The sequence below is a fragment of the Trachurus japonicus genome, chromosome 20 (genome assembly GCF_045865225.1).
Source record: "Trachurus japonicus isolate A0001 chromosome 20, Traja_1.0".
NCBI classification, from domain to species: domain Eukaryota; kingdom Metazoa; phylum Chordata; class Actinopteri; order Carangiformes; family Carangidae; genus Trachurus; species Trachurus japonicus.
In genome coordinates, this window is record NC_140926.1 from 24691680 (window position 1) to 24708731 (window position 17052).

A 17052-nucleotide genomic window follows, 5' to 3' on the forward strand; every position below is an offset into this window, starting at 1 on the left:
CCCTCTCCCTCTCCCTCCCTCCCTCTTTCTCTCCCCCTCTCTCTTTTTAGGTGCCATCTTGGACTCGGTTCAGCCTGGCTGCACCAAACACTGTCAAGCCCGTCGGAACAAAAGACCTAATTTCCGGTATGGATTATCAGAATAAAGGTAGCCTAATCTATTTCTGCAGTTTCTCGTGCAGCACGTGAATTATTTACAGAGCCCTTGGAGGGAGGAAATCCAGAGCTGCTGCAGCACAGTGTTTCAGTGGTGGCTGCAGATTATTTAAAGATGTGCAGTGCAAACTATAATAAAACTGATGTGTGTTTTATTTATGTAGGCTATTATTGTTTAAAGTGCAGTTGACAACAGACAATACAGATCAAGATCCATAAAGATTTTTTTTCCTTTTGTAGGCTACCACTGATTCCTGGTTCCATTTCATTTACATCCAAATTCTAAGTGTAAATCTATCTTCTGGGCTATATATATGCTACATGGAGTTATGTTTATGTTCTTTAAGTTCATTTTATGGTATATGTCTGCACCATACCAAGACAAATCTTTGTATACTTAACAATAAACACGTTTCTAATTTTGATTCTGTTTGATTGAGTCTGTATTGTCTCTGTGCTGTCCACTGTTTATTTGTGTCATTTTATGAATCAGGTTTTCCTTTGTATTTTAGATTGTGGTCTGTGTCTGTTGTGTGCCTAATGTTGGGACTGCGGATGGAAATTAGTAGTTAGCTAAATCTGATGCAACTATCTCCTCATTTCTTCTTTTTTTTTCTTTAATGGAAACAGACAATAGCATACACAATGTATACACTGACAATACACTAACCAAAACAGACAAACAGAAAAGAAAGGACCGAACAAATCTCACGACAGGGACCAAAACAGGACAGGATAGTAAAAAAAAAAATCTCCCCATTTCTTGCAAATGATTGGACACTGTCCCTTAATAAACTAAATTTAATTCTGATCTGTTCTAATGTCAACCCCGGGACAGAAGGCAAGGCAAGGCAACAACATAACAACATAACAACATCCTCTGTCCTTAGACCCTCACCCACTGAGGAAAAACTCCATGGAAAACCCTTTATGGACGAACTTCATTATGGTCCATGTAGCTAAGTGATGGCTTTGTCTCACTGCTGCAAGTTAGTCCTGTTACAGAGGAGCCCCCGTGCTTTTATTTTGAAAGAGAGCGCGGGTGGCGCGCGCCCGGGAGGAGCAGCTTGACGCTTCCTCGTGCCTGCTGCTTGTCCCCAGCAGCCCCGAACAGAGAGGGAGCGGGAGGACAGGCAGAGAGAGGGAGGGAGAGAGAGAGCAGCGCTGAGCGTCACAGAGAGAGAGAGAGAGGAGGAGAGCTGGTGTGTGGACTGTCTCACGCGTCCGACTGCTTTTTGTGTGGCTGGTTTTTTTTCTCCGCGGGCTGCGGTGGGAACTATCAGCGGGCTGCGGTGGGAACTATCAGCGGGCTGGGAGTGAGTGACCGACGGGCTGGAGCGCCGCTGCTGTCCGCCCCGCATGGCTCCAGATCCGGTGGGAACTTCTCTGTAGAGTCGCTTTGGGTCTGGTGCGTTTCAGAGGAAGAGGACGAGGAGGAGGTGGAGGCTGCTGCTGCCTGGATTATTCCACACTACACTACACTACACTACACTACACTACAAACAAAAGCCTGCCGGACACACAGGCTCTAGCTCTCGGAGCCCGGGGCCTGGCTGCGGGGTCGTGTTTTTTGTTTTTTGTTTTTGTTTGTTTTTACGCAGCGTCCCCTTTGCTGCTTGTTGAACTTGTCTTTTAAATGTTTCCGGAGGAGCCGGGGGCCAGCGGGACTCGACCTGGCGGCGCAGCGGCGACCGCCTCCAACTAGAGGGAATATGTGGCTCTCCTGGCTGACCTGCGCACTTCTGCTGGGAACTTTGTGTGCAGGTAAAGAGAATGGATCCGCCGCTGTTTGTCCTGTGGGTGAAAGGTGCTGCAGGTTGCAACACTGCAGCCTGCAAACTCCTCTACCCCCCCACCCACCCTCAACACCTAAACACCAGCAGTAGGCTATCACAGAGGCACTAGCGGACCGAAGCCACCGCGCCTCCGCTTTTTTTTTTTTTTTATTGTAGCAGATCCCCCGGTGGTGGCTCCACGCGTGAAAACGGGAGGGTTTTCACGGTGGTTATCAGTCACCCGCGGGGCCACCACATCCCGCACAGATTTATATAATATTCAGGGGGATCTCGTCATCTGTGTGAGCTGCGATCGTAGCGCTGTTGGATTTTTCCAGCAGCAGCACATGGCGGAGAGAGGGAGAGAGGGAGAGGGGAGGGGGAGTGGAGGAGGAGGAGGAGGAGGAGGAGGGAGGGGGGGTATTTGTGCTGGCCGGGCCGAGTCCTAGACATGTGCAGGATCAGTGATCAGATGTGGTCTCCTCTCTGTGGTGGATCTGGTGTGTAAAGGTGACTGATGATGTCAGGCTGCAAAAAACCAACCCAAATGTCTTTAGTGGAGGAGACACCGCGGACCGTGAACGCACCGCTCAGATCCTCGGTGCAGCTGCATTCACGTTCACTGTCAGTTGTGTTTTGGCTGCATTTCTGGAGCTTCGTGTATGTGTGTGTGTGTGTGTGTGTGTCTGTGTGTGCCTGTGTGTGTGTGTGCCTGTGCGCGCGCGCCGTTGCAGGCTGCAGACTGCTGCTCCATTGTCTGCTCAAGCATGCAAAGGCTGATCGATAATCGATGATAAAAGGAGGCAGCCGGGAGCCTTTCTCTCCCTCCATCGCTCTTATTTCCCCCCTCTCCCGCACACGCTCCTCCACACCGTGCACGCGCGTTTTACTACGACACGGGCGGATGAATGAAGCAGCTCGGTGAGCTCGCGGTCATGTGGTCGTCTAAGTACAGGGAGGCGTGTGTGTGCGCGCGCGTGCGTGCGTGCGTGCTGGAAAAATACTACACAGGCGCCTGCAGTGATGTGATGCTCTGTCAGTCTGCACGTGGAGCTCTGTGATGCTGCTGTGTCTTAAAGGAGAATTCCGGTCATTTTTGACCCCTAAATCGTTGTCCTGATGGTCACCCAGTGTTGGTTGGAGCGAAAAACGCGACTAAAATTGATGCAGGCAAACCAGAGTTACACCATGGCTAGACGGTGCTAGGGATAGCCACAATGCTATAGTATGGGGGCAATTCTTTCAACCACAACAAACACTCAAAAAACAATCATCTATGGTACATGACTGGAATCCTTATGACACACCATCAGGACAATGATTTAGGGGTCAAAAATGACCGGAATTCTCCTTTAAGTAACGTGTTTGTCCAGTTTTCTGCTTGTCCGTGTGTGTGAGAGAGAGAGCCTGTTGGTCAGTTGCTGTGTTGGTCAGTAGTGAGGTCAGCAGAGTTCATAGCTCCCAGTGGTGTGGGCAAAATATATGAAGACAGGTGTGTTGGAGACGCAAAATCTAATCTAAAAACAAACAACCACTTCACGCACACTGCTGGTTCAATGTAATGAAGACACATTCATTCATCCACAAACTGAACCAGAGGACGTTTAAGGTTTTACGTTAGTCGTCACGGTAACAGCAGCAACATCTACATGACTCTGTTTTCAGAGCTTTACAAACACAGTGCCAGTGTTGTTGGCTCAGCATCAGCATCAGCATCTCTAATGTTATTTCTATGGAAACAGTGTTGTTAACAGGCTTTGGTTTGATTGTGAGGTCAGAGGTCAGAGGTCAGAGGGCGGCTGGCTTCCATCAGCACAGTCCTGACCAATCACTGTTTGGCATCGATTGGGACGGCTTCATCTGAACGCTTCCTCTGTATTTTTCATCAGGTTTAGAGCTCACACACACACACACACAGTCAGAGGAGCTGGGGGAGAGGAGGGACGGCAGCTACAGCACACAATATTTACAGAGTCCAAGTGTTTTCATTAAAACCCCGACTGCAGCCTGTGTGTGGTCAGTGTGTGCTGATATTTTTGAGTCTCATTCCTGGTTACATTTCAGCTACTCTTCATCTTCACTGAAATGAGGTGATGATGATGATTGATGATGATGATGATGATGATGATGGTGATGTGATTTTTGCCTCTGTAGCAGCAAAACATTTACAGTGCTAACAGTGCTGTGATCAGATTGTGATTAAATATGGACACACCTGCTGTGATGTCACCCATAGGTTTCTGAAGAGCAGTTTAAAGCTGAGTGGGATGGATGGATGGATGGATGGATGGATGGATGGATGGATGGATGGATGGATGGATGGATAGATAGATAGATAGATAGATAGATAGATAGATAGATAGATAGATAGATAGATAGATAGATAGATAGATAGATAGATAATGGTTGGGACAATTGGAGCATATAGCAGACATACACAGACAAACATCTTCCACCTAGTTCAGTATGAAGGCCTCAGGTTGCCTCACAGATCAGACCATGGTCTCCTCCTCCATCTGTATCTAACGCAGCATCATTGACAAGTTCAGACTTCACTGACAGTGGAGGACTTGGCTCTTACAACTTCTTCTCCTGTGATGTGCACAGTTTGTGGTCTATCACCTTTTCAAAGTAAAAGAAAATTATTTCCGCTGCTTCAAAGTAAAGGTACTTAAAGGGATAGTTCAACATTTTGGCTAATTTGCCTATTGCCATAATCCCTATAGTTTTAGGAGTAGGTTCATTACCTTTAATTGTAGGTGCAAGCTGTTTTTAGATCAGCAGGGCAGAGACGTGAGCTCTGCATGCCGTTCCCTCATCAAACTCATCAAATACACAACTCCAAAACGCTCTGGTGGTGCACCACACTGTGAGATAATAACGGAACATTACGAGACGGAGTTGATTTCGAGGCAGACTCGGCTGCTCGGCAGAGTGACTTCAAAAGTGCAAGTAGTTCCGATCATTTGCTTCATGTGTCGTAATGTTACATATTGTACGTTATTATTTCATAGTGTGGTGAATGTGCAGGTCACAATTTGTCCACCAGAGTGTTTTGGAGTTGTTGGATTGTGTATTTAGTTTGATGAAGGATACGTGGAAATACCATTCGCCTCCGTTGCGTTAGGTGAGCAGCTTGTGTCTCTGCCCCGCCGATCTAAAAACAGCTTGCACTGACAATTAAAAGTAATGGACCTAGACTATAGGGATTATGGCAATAGGCGAATTTGTCAACATGTTGAAATATCCCTTTAAGAGAAATGCAAGGGAGTCAAACGAACACATGCTGTCTTGTAAATGTAGAGTAGGTTTCCAGAAACAATACTTGAGTAAAGTACAAACTGAAAATGTCTTTAGGTAAAAGCACCAACCTGGAGGTTAGTGACACGTCATGATTGATTGTCCTGTGTGTGTGTGTGTGTGTGATGTTTCCTTGGTGCTTTGATGCATTTTTAATGTGTGCGCAGGTTGAATCAAAGTCGTGTGTGATCCCCTCTGCAGCTTTGTTTACACAGGGTTTCCAGGATGTGTGTGTGTGTGTGTGTGTGATGCTGATGTCAGCAGTGAGATGAATGTGACTGAATGAGCCCGTGAGCAGTGTGTGTGTGTAGATCACAGTCTTAGTTCTATGGGCTCATGTCTCCAGCAGTGGGTTTATTGTGTTGTCTGAAGACTTCTGATGTTGACATGGTCTCTTGGACAGTGTGTCCTCAAGCATCTGATCTGGAGATGTAGATGTCATAGTTTTTACTTTTATGTCAATCTTTGGGTCGTTATTATTTTTATTCATACATTTTAAACATAAAAAATCTATCACATCATCACACATACACATCATTGTGCCATCCAGAGATGTGTTTGTGGCAAAAGTGAGGTTATGAAATGCCCTGTTTTGATCCTTGTTCATTGTGTTAGCCTGTTAATGGCTAGTTTGTGTATGTGTGCATGATCAGCAGTTATTATTCATATCAATACCTCTATTTGTATAGAATATCATGTTTGATGAACAAAATGTAGCTCAAAACATTCCATTCAGAAAGAATAAATGTACGGTGGCCTGTAGTCAAAAGTACAACATTTTTAACAGTTTACAGAGAAGTAAAAAAAAAAATACTATGACAAACACACTCAAGTACAGTACTCAAGTCAAAGTACTTTGAGTACTGAACTTGTTATAGTGAGATGAATGGGACTATGGTTCTGTCTTTCTCATGAGTCTAGAATGTTTCACTTGAGTTTTTACATTTACATTAAAGGTATAATGTGTAGGAATTCCCCACATCTAGCGGTGCGGTTGCATATTGGAACGTATTCTTGATGCATTCACGTGAAATCAGGCAGATGTCAGACAGACAACAGACGATGCATGTAACAGGATAAACAAAAAAAGCTTTCATTTGTATGCGGGTGTGATTCCACTTCAGTGAAATACGTATTTATGAAAACAATATTTGATTTTTGCTAATAAAAAGCCAAATAAGTTACACACTGGGGCTTTAAGTTTATCATAATGTTTTTATATTGAACGTTGTGTATTTCCACAGTTATGGATGTATAGATGCTTCTAGATGACTAGTTTTGATTAAATGTGTTGCAGTGTTACTACACACACAGACTGAAGGTGTGTGTGTGTATGTTTCACAGTGAGAACCCTGAGGAGCTGCAGCAGCAGGTTTGCTCAGTTGGAAGAGAGAGAGTGTGTGTGTTTATTGGCTGCTGTGGAAAACGGTTTTCTTCTTCTTCCTCCTCTTCGTCCGCCTTACCTCCTAATCAATACACACACACACACTCACACAGGGAGGTCAGGAGAGACGGCGCTCCAGCGGTCTGATGATAAATTGTACCTGGATACTGAACTGATATGAGATTTGTAATCGATTCAATGTTCAGAGCTGCAGTGCTTCTGACGGAGTGTAGCGCTGATGAAGTCATGTTTTGTTGCTTTGTACGGTGGCCCTGAGAGCTCAACACTAAGAATGCAGATCAGAACTCTGTAGGTTTTAGGATTATTGATTATTGACTGGTGTTACAGTCATGCTGTTTTCTCATGGATCTCAGCCCTGCTCCTCAGAGGATGAACCTGTGTCCTGAAGCTCCACCATCAGGGAAAACCCTACAGTGTGAATCCAAGACGAGACTAACTCAAGACCAGGTCTGTTTGAGAACCAGACCATCTGCTGCAGGGTTCCTGGTGGTTCTGGTCTGTGCAGATGGTTGTTTATCACAAAGGAAGAATCTGGACCAATCAGACACCTACTGATGATGACTACGATGGAGAAGATGTTAACTTTCACTCGGTAGTAAAATAGTAAAAGTAATTGTGCGTCATGGCTGTCAGACACTGAGCACTGGCGTCTTAATGAGAAGCCAGCGCTGCAGTGTAAGCAGGTCTCGGCGTGTACTGTTATTTCCAATGACAGCTGTGTGTGTGTGTGTGTGTGTGTGTGCACCTATATTGACCACAAAGCACAAACTGGCGTCTTTCGTCCTTGTGTTGCCTGTGACAGCACACAGTCAGCTCAAAGTCATGCTGCGTTCGCTAAAAGTAAAAGTGTGGGTGTGTGTTTGCATTGAGGTTTGTGTATGTGCTGATCATCTGAATTAAACACCAGAAGAGTTAATGCTAACAGTTAATCCACTGGTATCACAGTGCATCTCTTTCAGAGCAGTGTGTGTCCACACTGTTGATTTCTTCTCTGATCTGATTTCATGTTTTTATTGAGCTGCAATCCCTTAATTACTGCAGTGCCTTTTGTAGCCTTGTATAGTTGTGTACTTTGTGTTGGATTTTCCTCTGAAGTTGAGTTTATTCATTTCTGACTAAGATTTGTTCAAATATTCCGAATTTTAAACGTTAAAGGTACATTGTGTAGGAATTACTGCCATCTAGCAGTTGTGCGGTTGTATATCGCAAGAAACTCAATCGTATTTTTCCTGCTGCATTCACGTGAAATTGGGCGGACAACAGCCGCTGCACGTAACGGCATAAACAAGCCTCTATGTAAACAAGTGGTCCATCAGCATGAGGCAAAACAATACACTTGACAATATGTTGTCATGGCGATGTGGTATTGTTTACCTGACCCACGTTTTACCGGCTTTCTCTGGACTTCTGTGACTAAAATGACATCTGGTTTGTTAGCAACGGCCGTCTGCCCGACTGCAGGTGAATGCAGCATCAGTGTAACGCTCCATTCCTCCTCACTGCGTTACCGCAGTGACTTTTTACAGACGCCACCTCCACCTGAGCCGACAGCTCCGGTGTCTCCGCTGAGTTTCCGTGGTTTCCTACCGTCACGCTGCCACTGAACGTAAAAACATGGAGACACCACATGGCAGCCAGCACCGAGCTTACCCGCTCCATGGAGATATGAATGATATGAACGGCTCATTCAGAGCTGAAAGGAACACTTCACTTTGTTGGTGGGGGGGATTACTGATTAATGAAAAACATACTTTTGAACGAAATAATCGATTTTTGTGAATAGACAACAGGAGAAGTTACACAATGTCCCTTTAACATGCACTTCAGTTGTCCAGTTATAGTCGGATTAAGGCAATAATTTGTTTTTTTCAACTGTCATGTAAATGTACTTGGTGTTTTCTGCTTTGAGAGCACGGTGCTGGACAGGTGGCAGGTGTGTGGTCAGTTTTCATATTGTCATTCCATACAGTGGTGTTAGGTTTTGTCTGCTGCTGTAGTAAACAGTGTTGCATGTGAGACTCTGACTGCTGTGGAGTCTGAAACTAGTCCTGTGGCCTGGATCAGTGAGCTGCCCCCTCACTACTACCACTCCCTGCAGGGCCTGAACACCAGTGAGGAGGGGAGAGCGAGGGGGGCGCATGATGGGGGGATGGGTTGCCCGTAGCTACCAGCAAGATTTAAAGGGCCAGTGCCTGTTTTTTTTTTCTCCCATCTGCACAGCTTGCCCAAGATTGATGACATGGGGTCAAGAGGAAGAGTTGCAGGAGGAGGGGGAGAAGAGGGGGGAGGGGTTGGGTCAAGAGCAGACCCAGATAGGCAAACAGTGCTGATCTGAAACCAGGGTCGGTGGATTTATCCTCCTGCATCAGCAGCCTGGAGTATTTCAGAATAAAAGCAGGAGGTCTGCTCATTAATGGCTCAATAGAAAGTTCATATTATTTGTGAAATATTTATAGCGTTTCCAGGAAATTCCTCATAATTTCCCAAAAAGTTAGATAGTATTTAGTTGCATTGGATTGGTTGCTTGGATTTCCAAGAATCTCCAACACAGTGTGGTCCTAATTATACGAGACATGTAGACGTATGAGCAGCTGCAGGTATGAAGAAGCTGCTCGTTAGGAGTGATGGAGCAGCTCGGAGGAAAGCAGGCGATAAATCCACGTCAGATTCCTCCAGAGTTTCAGCTGCAGTGGAAGCTCCTCGCTTTTTTCTTTGTTGGTGGAGGAAGCTGTGTGTGTGTGTGCACGTGTGTGTTTTGCTCAGAGACAATCATGAGACTGTCAAGCCCTGAAAGAGTGTGATGAGGCCTCGACAACATCCTGCAGCCAAACAACCTGAGGAAAACAAAGTGAGAGTGTTGGTGTGGACTCACCCTGCTGTGAGTCCATCAGAGGCAGCGCAGGGATGGTTTGGTTTGAAGGCTGCTGCTGCTTTGTAGGAGTGTTTTCTATAAGTCGAGGTACATACACACATGCTGTACTCATGTGAAAGTATCAGTGGTACAGATCCTGCATTAATAGTACAGTCAAAGTACTTCCTGCGGTCTAAAAGTACTCCCAGTGGTTAAGGGGAGACACCACAGGTTTTAACTAACAGATATCACCATATTAAGACAAATATTTTTTGTATTACAAGTTGTGTCCAATTCTGTGTTTAGATATGTAAATGAGGCCATATCTAATGAAATATGCACAAATTTGCATAGATTTCCAGAACCGAAATCTGAACAATGGATAAAGCCCCTTTCAAAATTCTTGTTTTATTTTGTTGACATATTAGAGTCAGAAGTTTTTACAGAGGAGGATTTTGGATATCTTTTTTTATCCCTCTGTAAATGAGAAAATACTGTCACCAGCCCTAAAAAATCCAATTTTGCCATGTTTTTAGGAATAAAATGTTGTATAAATCAGGCTTTGAATGATATATCAACAATCCCCTCTGTAAAAACCTTCAGAATATAGACAGGAATAAAACTGGAAGGTTTGGTGTCTGTAAGTGCTGCTGAAGTGGAGATTTCTAGCTCAGAGTCTGAGTCTGAAAAACTCATTTTGAGAAAACGGCCTTTAAAGACTTGTACTGTAAAATTCCATAGATTGTTAATGTAAATTGTTCTTTTACAATTGGTTGCCGATACAAAGGAAAGTTTGGAGCCAACATAATTGTTCAGGAGAGAGAGAGCTTTAATGATACCTGACATGACATGGGTCAGACAACAAGCAAATTTAGGAGAAATTTACAGACACAAGAGAGAAAATGAAGTAAGATAACCACCTTTATGTGGATTTTATACCATTTTTTCAACTTTATGAAAGAATACATGTTAAGGAAGAAAAAAAGCCCAAAATCTCAAAATTGATCAGTGCATGAAAAAACAGTGTTTTTGCCTGTAGTGTCTTGGAGTGGTGTTTGTGTTGTATGTTGTATATCCAGCAGTGTTTACAGTCACTGAGCTGCAGCGTTTCATTACACTCACTGATCTCTAATAATACCACTGACCTGCTTACTCAGAGATCAATACTGTGGTGGAAGAGCCCCCCCTGTCTGTATCATAACCCCCCCTCCCCCCAACAAACACACACTGCAGAGGTTTCTTTGTGAGTCACATGTTAAGTGAACATAAACATGATACATGACACATGATAGGAGAACACAGGCCCTGTGGCAGGAACTCAACCTGCACAACTATCCATCTATTCTCTATTCTTTTTTTAATGTTACTTTAAAGGGATATTTCAACATTTGGGCCAATTTGCTTATTGCATTAATCCTATTCCATAATCCTATCCCTAACCTTTGTTTTAGGAGTACCTCCATTACCTTTAATTGTCAGTACAAGCTGTTTTTAGATCGGTGGGGCAGAGACGTGAGCTGCTCAGCTAACGCAACGGAGGCTAATGGTATTTGCATGTTTCCCTCATCAAACTCATCAAGTACACAACCCAACAACTCCAAAACACTCTGGTGGACAAGTTGTGACCTGCACATTCACCACGCTATGAAATAACATGCAATTATGTAAAATTATGACAAATGAAGCAAATACTTGTAACTACTTGCGCTTTTGAAGTCACGTTAGCCATGTCTGGAATGTAGTTCCTGCTACACATTTGCCTCTAAAACAATTCTATCTTGTAACGTTTGTTACTTATTACTTCATAGTGTGGTGAATGTGCAGGTCACAAATTGTCCATGAGAGTGTTTTGGAGTTGTTGGATTGTGTATTTGATGAGTTTGAGGAGGGAAACGTCTCTGCCCCTCCGATCTAAAAGCAGCTTGCACTGACAATTAAAGGTAATGAACCTACTGATAGGGATTGTGGCAATAGGCCAATTTGCCAAAAATGTTGAACTTTCCCTTTAATATCATGTTTGTACACAGCCCAACTGTCAACAGGAGCGTGAGTAGAATAATACATGCTGCTTTTCCTGTGTTATTCAGGACTTGTAGTGTAGTCAGTGTAACTGCTTAAGGGAAGTTGTAAAGGACACAGTCTGGTCTGGTCTGCAGCTCACAGCTGACTGACACTTTGTTTTTACTGTGATCATCATCGTCATTCACTAAACTCTACCACACAACCAAGATCACTTTAACAAACCAAACCTGTGTTAAAGGTTCTAAGACCTAAAGCTGTGTGTTCTGTCAGAGATCATGAAGAGTTCTCTATGTTCCTCGAAGAACCACATCAGGTTGCAGGTTTTCTTGTGGTTTCAGGGTTCAGGACTTTTTAGATTTTCATGGATTTTCCTCTTCCTGTGTTCAGAATGTGACACCTCGGCTCGGCCGGCGTTCACACCGCAGCAACACATACCTGCAGCTGTAGGAGCAGGTGGAGGGGGCCGGGGTGGAGCAGGAAACCTTAAAAGAATAGTTCACCCAAAATTCAAATTGCACTCATTGGGTCTCATTCATGAAACGTGAGCAGCACGGATTTGTGTGTAAACCCTGAGCAGCGCAAATTTACGTGGATTTCCGCATTCATCAATCTTTTAGTAGCGCTGATTTTTTCGTAGCTACTCACAAAATCTACACCTGCTCCGGACTGTGTGTAGCGCTTGTGTAAATGTAGGAATGCAAATAAATACTGCTTGTCACTGTTGAAAATTAAAATTTTAATCTGTATTACTCTCTCTCATGTTCAAAATACACCAACGCCTTTGAAACACGTAATTTAAACATGACAAACAATTAGAAATATTTGGAGAGAGAGACGTTTTAGGGATCGGACATGCACAAACACGTCGAGGCTCCATCTTATGATGATAATAATCTGATATAAAACCGGAAAAAACTTTTTTGTGTTGCACCGGTTTGGATGGAGCTGTGACAGACGGCTGGTGCTTCTGTAACAATATAACCTGCCTATATAACTTCATGTGTTGATACAACCATGCTCCTCTACAGCTGAGGCTGTGAAGAGCCTCCTCCTCCCGTCGCTGCTGTAGCTCTGGAGTTGTGTGTATTTTTTTTATTTTTTCATGTTTCATATCGAACTATTCTGGCTTTACTTCTTAAACGGTTCTTTAATCAACCAAGGATAGGCCCACTTAATTCACTAAATCTGTTACTTCCCTCCACGCCTTTGACCTGTCCCAGTCACACTACTACTAACAGAAGAGAATTCAATATTTTTTCTGGACTCCACTTCAACCAAAATGACTTTGATCCGTGATCTCTCTTTTTTTCTCTCTCCCTTTCCTCGTTTGCGTCATGGCCGCAGGTGAGCAGGATGCACCTACCTCCTACTATGGTGGTCAGGATCTCCTTATATGGCTATTCATGTATGGAGATCTATGCTAATTGCTGATCACCGGGGGCGTGTTGTTAGGTTACGATGGGTTGGCATTCATGAAGTTACACACGTGTTTACGATCAAATCTGAGTTTCCCGCACCGTTCATGAATCCGGAGTAGAGTTTTAGTAACGTGAGCTTTTATGTGCAAATCTACACACAGATTTACTCACGTTTCATGAATGAGACCCATTATCTCCTCCCCCTCATGTGGACTAAGGGCTGGGAGAAGTTTCAGAGTCCTCCGTGCCTTCTCTGAGTTACAGGGGGTCTCGGCGTAGCAGTGCATGTCCATATAACGGTTGCAAATGGATACCAACTGTCTTCGTAACAAAAAGACACACCAAAAAACATCCAAATACCTCCATGCTGCTCGTATGTAATGTCTGTCTTGTATTGAAGCCCTGAAATGCGAAATTGTTCCGAAAAAAATTAAATAAGTTTATATTTCAAGCTTGTTTGCAGCGGAAGCTCCTCTTCCTGGTCCGTCCAAATCTCGCGCGATTTGCGCCGGCGTCAGTAATTGCACTGACGCCGGCGTCAGTGCAATTAATCTCGCGAGATGTGGACGATTACTTTTTTTCGGAACAATTTCGCATTTCGGGGCTTCAATACAACACGGACATTACATACGAGCAGCATGGAGGTATTTGGATGTTTTTTGGTGTGTCTTTTTGTTATGAAGACAGTTGGTATCCATTTGCAACCGTTATATGGACATGCACTGCTACGCCGAGACCCCCTGTAACTCAGAGAAGCCATGAGGACTCTGAAACTTCTCCCAGCCCTTAGTCCACATGAGGGGGAGTAGATAATGAGTGAAATTTCAATTTTGAGTGAACTATTCCTTTAAGAGGAAGACTGCAGGTTGTTCTGTGCAACTGGAAAAATTGGAGTTTAAGGTCATGCAACAATAAAAGTTTAGTCAAATACATGCTATAGCTTTAAACAAATAAAATAAAGTAAAGAAGTCATCTTTAACTGTCAGTGGTTTGGAGGGAGAGGGTCTTGCAGACTGGTGGGGGGGTTAGAGAACTCCTCTGTGTGGTCTGAGGGGTGTCAGGTAGACTTGAGGTGTTGTGATTTAACAGAAGTTCCTGGTTTCTCCTGAGGTGCTGCAGCTGCCACACACTCACATTCACAGTGTGTTTCTCCACTCGATTGTCTCTTTGACATCATTTCCATTCAAGCTACAATGTGTCGAGGGGTAAGATCATGTGGGCTGTTCCACAACAATAGGGGGAAACAATCAGGGGTAATTGGAGAACTTGAGTATTTAAATGGATCAAAATGTCCATCTGTTCTAGCTGCAGTCATCTGTGTATGTGTATGTGTGTGTGTGTGTGTGTGTGTGTGTGTGTGTGTGTGTGTGTGTGTGTGTGTCTACTGTTGTCGTGTTTTTCTCCCTCTCATGTGTTGTCAGACTGATGCTGAGTGTGTTTGCTTGTGCTTTGTGAAGCTGCAGTATATTGAGCTCTCAGGGCCTCCGTAGTTTGCAGACGAGCAGACAGTGAGGGAGCAGAGCATCTTACCTGTGGAACATCTTTGTGTCCTCAGGCAGGTGGATGTAAACTGATGATGTGTTGGGTTTGCTGTGAGGACTTTCATTAAAGGGCCAGTGCACCCAAATATTTTAGCATTTGTGTAATTGTAGTTAATTCATATGTCAAAATGTTCAAAGTGTGTGTGAAACCCATTAGATATGATGTGTGGATTATTAGTTAAAGGGATACTTCACCCAAAATCCATAATTCACAAATTTTCTACTCACCGTCATGCCAAGGAAGGGTTCTGAGAACTTTCAGAGTTATCAAATTGCTTTTGGAGTTCCAGGGGGGGTCCGACTGGCAACGGATTTTCATATAATGGCAGCGGATAGAGTTCACTTTGAATCATCCAAAACACACACTATGAAACATCCAGATACCTCCATACTGCTCGTCTGTACTGACCCAAGGGTCCTGAAGCTGGCACATGAAAAAGTTGTTAGGAAAAAATTAATATGATCTCAGTTTTTAGCCTTGTTGTAGCAGTAGCTCCCAGTGGCTCTGTTGATGTTTGTGCACATGCACAAGATTTTCTGCAAGATGTTCGTTGACCATTGGATGTATGATGTAAACATGGAAGAACATCTCGCAGCAAATCTTGCGCAACCACTGGAAGCTACTCAAGGGTGTCGGTTTACTTTGAAAAGTGGTGAGGACAATGACCATATGCACTTCAGAATATAATATTCATTTACAGTATATGCGGATCGAGAGTGAGCAAGCGCCAGAGAGAAACAGCGGGTGCACCAGATGATTTCCAACCAGCAAAAACTGAAACGAGACGGTTAAAGAGAGGAAAAACCCAGAATATATAATATACTGTATGTCCAGAGTCAGTGAGGGAGGATCTGATGGTGACTCAGGTTTAGTGATGAGGAAACTGTCACTGCAGCTGCACATCTGTCAGCAGCTGCTCCAAACAGACACACACTTAAATTTGAAGGGACAGATGCTGATTTTGTTAACAGTGACTTTGTTGCCCCCAACATTAAGCATATATCTGTCGGCTGCTGTCTTATCGTTCAATCGACCCAAAAGCGTTTTGATGACTCTGAAAGTTCTCCAAACCCTTCTTTGGCATGACGATGAGTAGAAAAGTGGCGAATTATCGATTTTGAGTGAAGTATCCCTTTAACTGATTCTTCAGTGTGGTTTGTCTGCACAGTATTAATAGGGAGTAAAGGCAGAAATCCTAACAAATAAATCCAGACGTGTGGACAGATGCTCCCGCCACAGGAGGGGACACATTTTGATTTCAGCCTTTAGAGAGAAGACGGATGTTCAGAATAGAGATGAACAAGTCAGTAACCAGTCAGTCATGTGGGACAGCACACTGATAAAGACTGTCTGTGTGTGTGTGTCTATGTATGTACCAGGGCTGATAAAATGTTATCTGGCTCATGCTATTTGGAGCAACAATGGAGTCCAGGACACTTTATCAGAACACACACACACACACACACACACACACTGCAGGACGTGTCCCGCTCCTTTCAAACCGTCCAATCAGGGCCGAGCAGCCTGCGAGCTCATGGTATAGAATAACAACAGTAAAGTGTTGGTGTGCATTGTGTTGGGCTGAAGTCTAACTGTGACAGATGGGGGGGTGTGGGGGAGTGTGCAACTCTTTTTCATTGACAAAGTGACGGCTCCTCTCCTCCACTGTCCCTCCTCCCCCGTCTTCTCATTTGTTTCCTCTCTCACCCCCCCCCCCCCCCTCCCTCTCTCCCTCGAGGACCAGAGGAATGACTCCCTCTCCCTCTCTCTCTCTTCTGCCATTTGTCCGGGGATGGGGGGCCCAGTCTGGGAGTGTGTGTGTCCTGTCTGGTCTCTCAGAGATGGCGGGGGCAGATGTTGTCTGGACAACAACAACAAAACACACACATGCTCACTAACTCATGCTGGTCATCCCCCCCCACAAAAATGCGGTGGTGGTCTGTTTGGATTGCATCAGACTGAACGACGACTCCTTATCAGCTGTTAAAACGTGAACAGTCACGTGCGCGCTCGGCCTTGTGCACAATCACATGTGGTGTTGTAACAAAGTTTCAGGGTGGTATTTTGTCTGGAGCAACGTTTTCTCTTCAGAGTTCTTTAAAGGAGTAGTGACGTGTTTTACAACTCGGACCTTATTTCTGGCATTAAACACGTTGTTTACTCACCCAGATAACTGTGGTGTCATCAGGATCCTTCAGACCATATTTAGATCCGTTCCAGCGCTGCGTATTTCCACAATGGTAGTGACTGATCGGGGCACCGACATGCAGCCTCTGAATAACGCATTTCACCAATATGTTGTTATGATTCTCTAGTGCTGTTCCCTATTGAGTCTGGGATTTCCTGTTATCATCATCTGGGGTCTGTAGATTGACCTACTGACCTACTGACCTCTGACCTGGATGATGTCACAGCACGGCTCATTCACTCTGCCTCCTTGTGTATATCAGTTTTATAACTATAAAACCCCTAGCTAAACAGTATTGTTCTGTATATAATTATTAATAAAGCAATTTAAAAAAAAAAAAAAAAGGTTCCTTCACTCTGCGACAGTCGGATTTTTTTGTTAACCTGGAATTTGCTG

At 44.2% G+C, this 17052-nt stretch overlaps 1 protein-coding gene across 1 annotated transcript in view; it reads left to right on the forward strand.

Moving 5' to 3' along the window:
* The first annotated feature begins 1267 nt into the window (after positions 1–1267).
* acvr2ba (activin A receptor type 2Ba) overlaps positions 1268–17052 on the forward strand; it is a 44395-nt gene continuing 28610 nt past the window's right edge. The window contains exon 1 of the mRNA XM_085764086.1: positions 1268–1919. Within this exon, the coding sequence (XP_085620212.1) occupies positions 1868–1919 (52 nt within the window). The 5' untranslated portion in view covers positions 1268–1867. The remainder of the gene's footprint in view (positions 1920–17052) is intronic.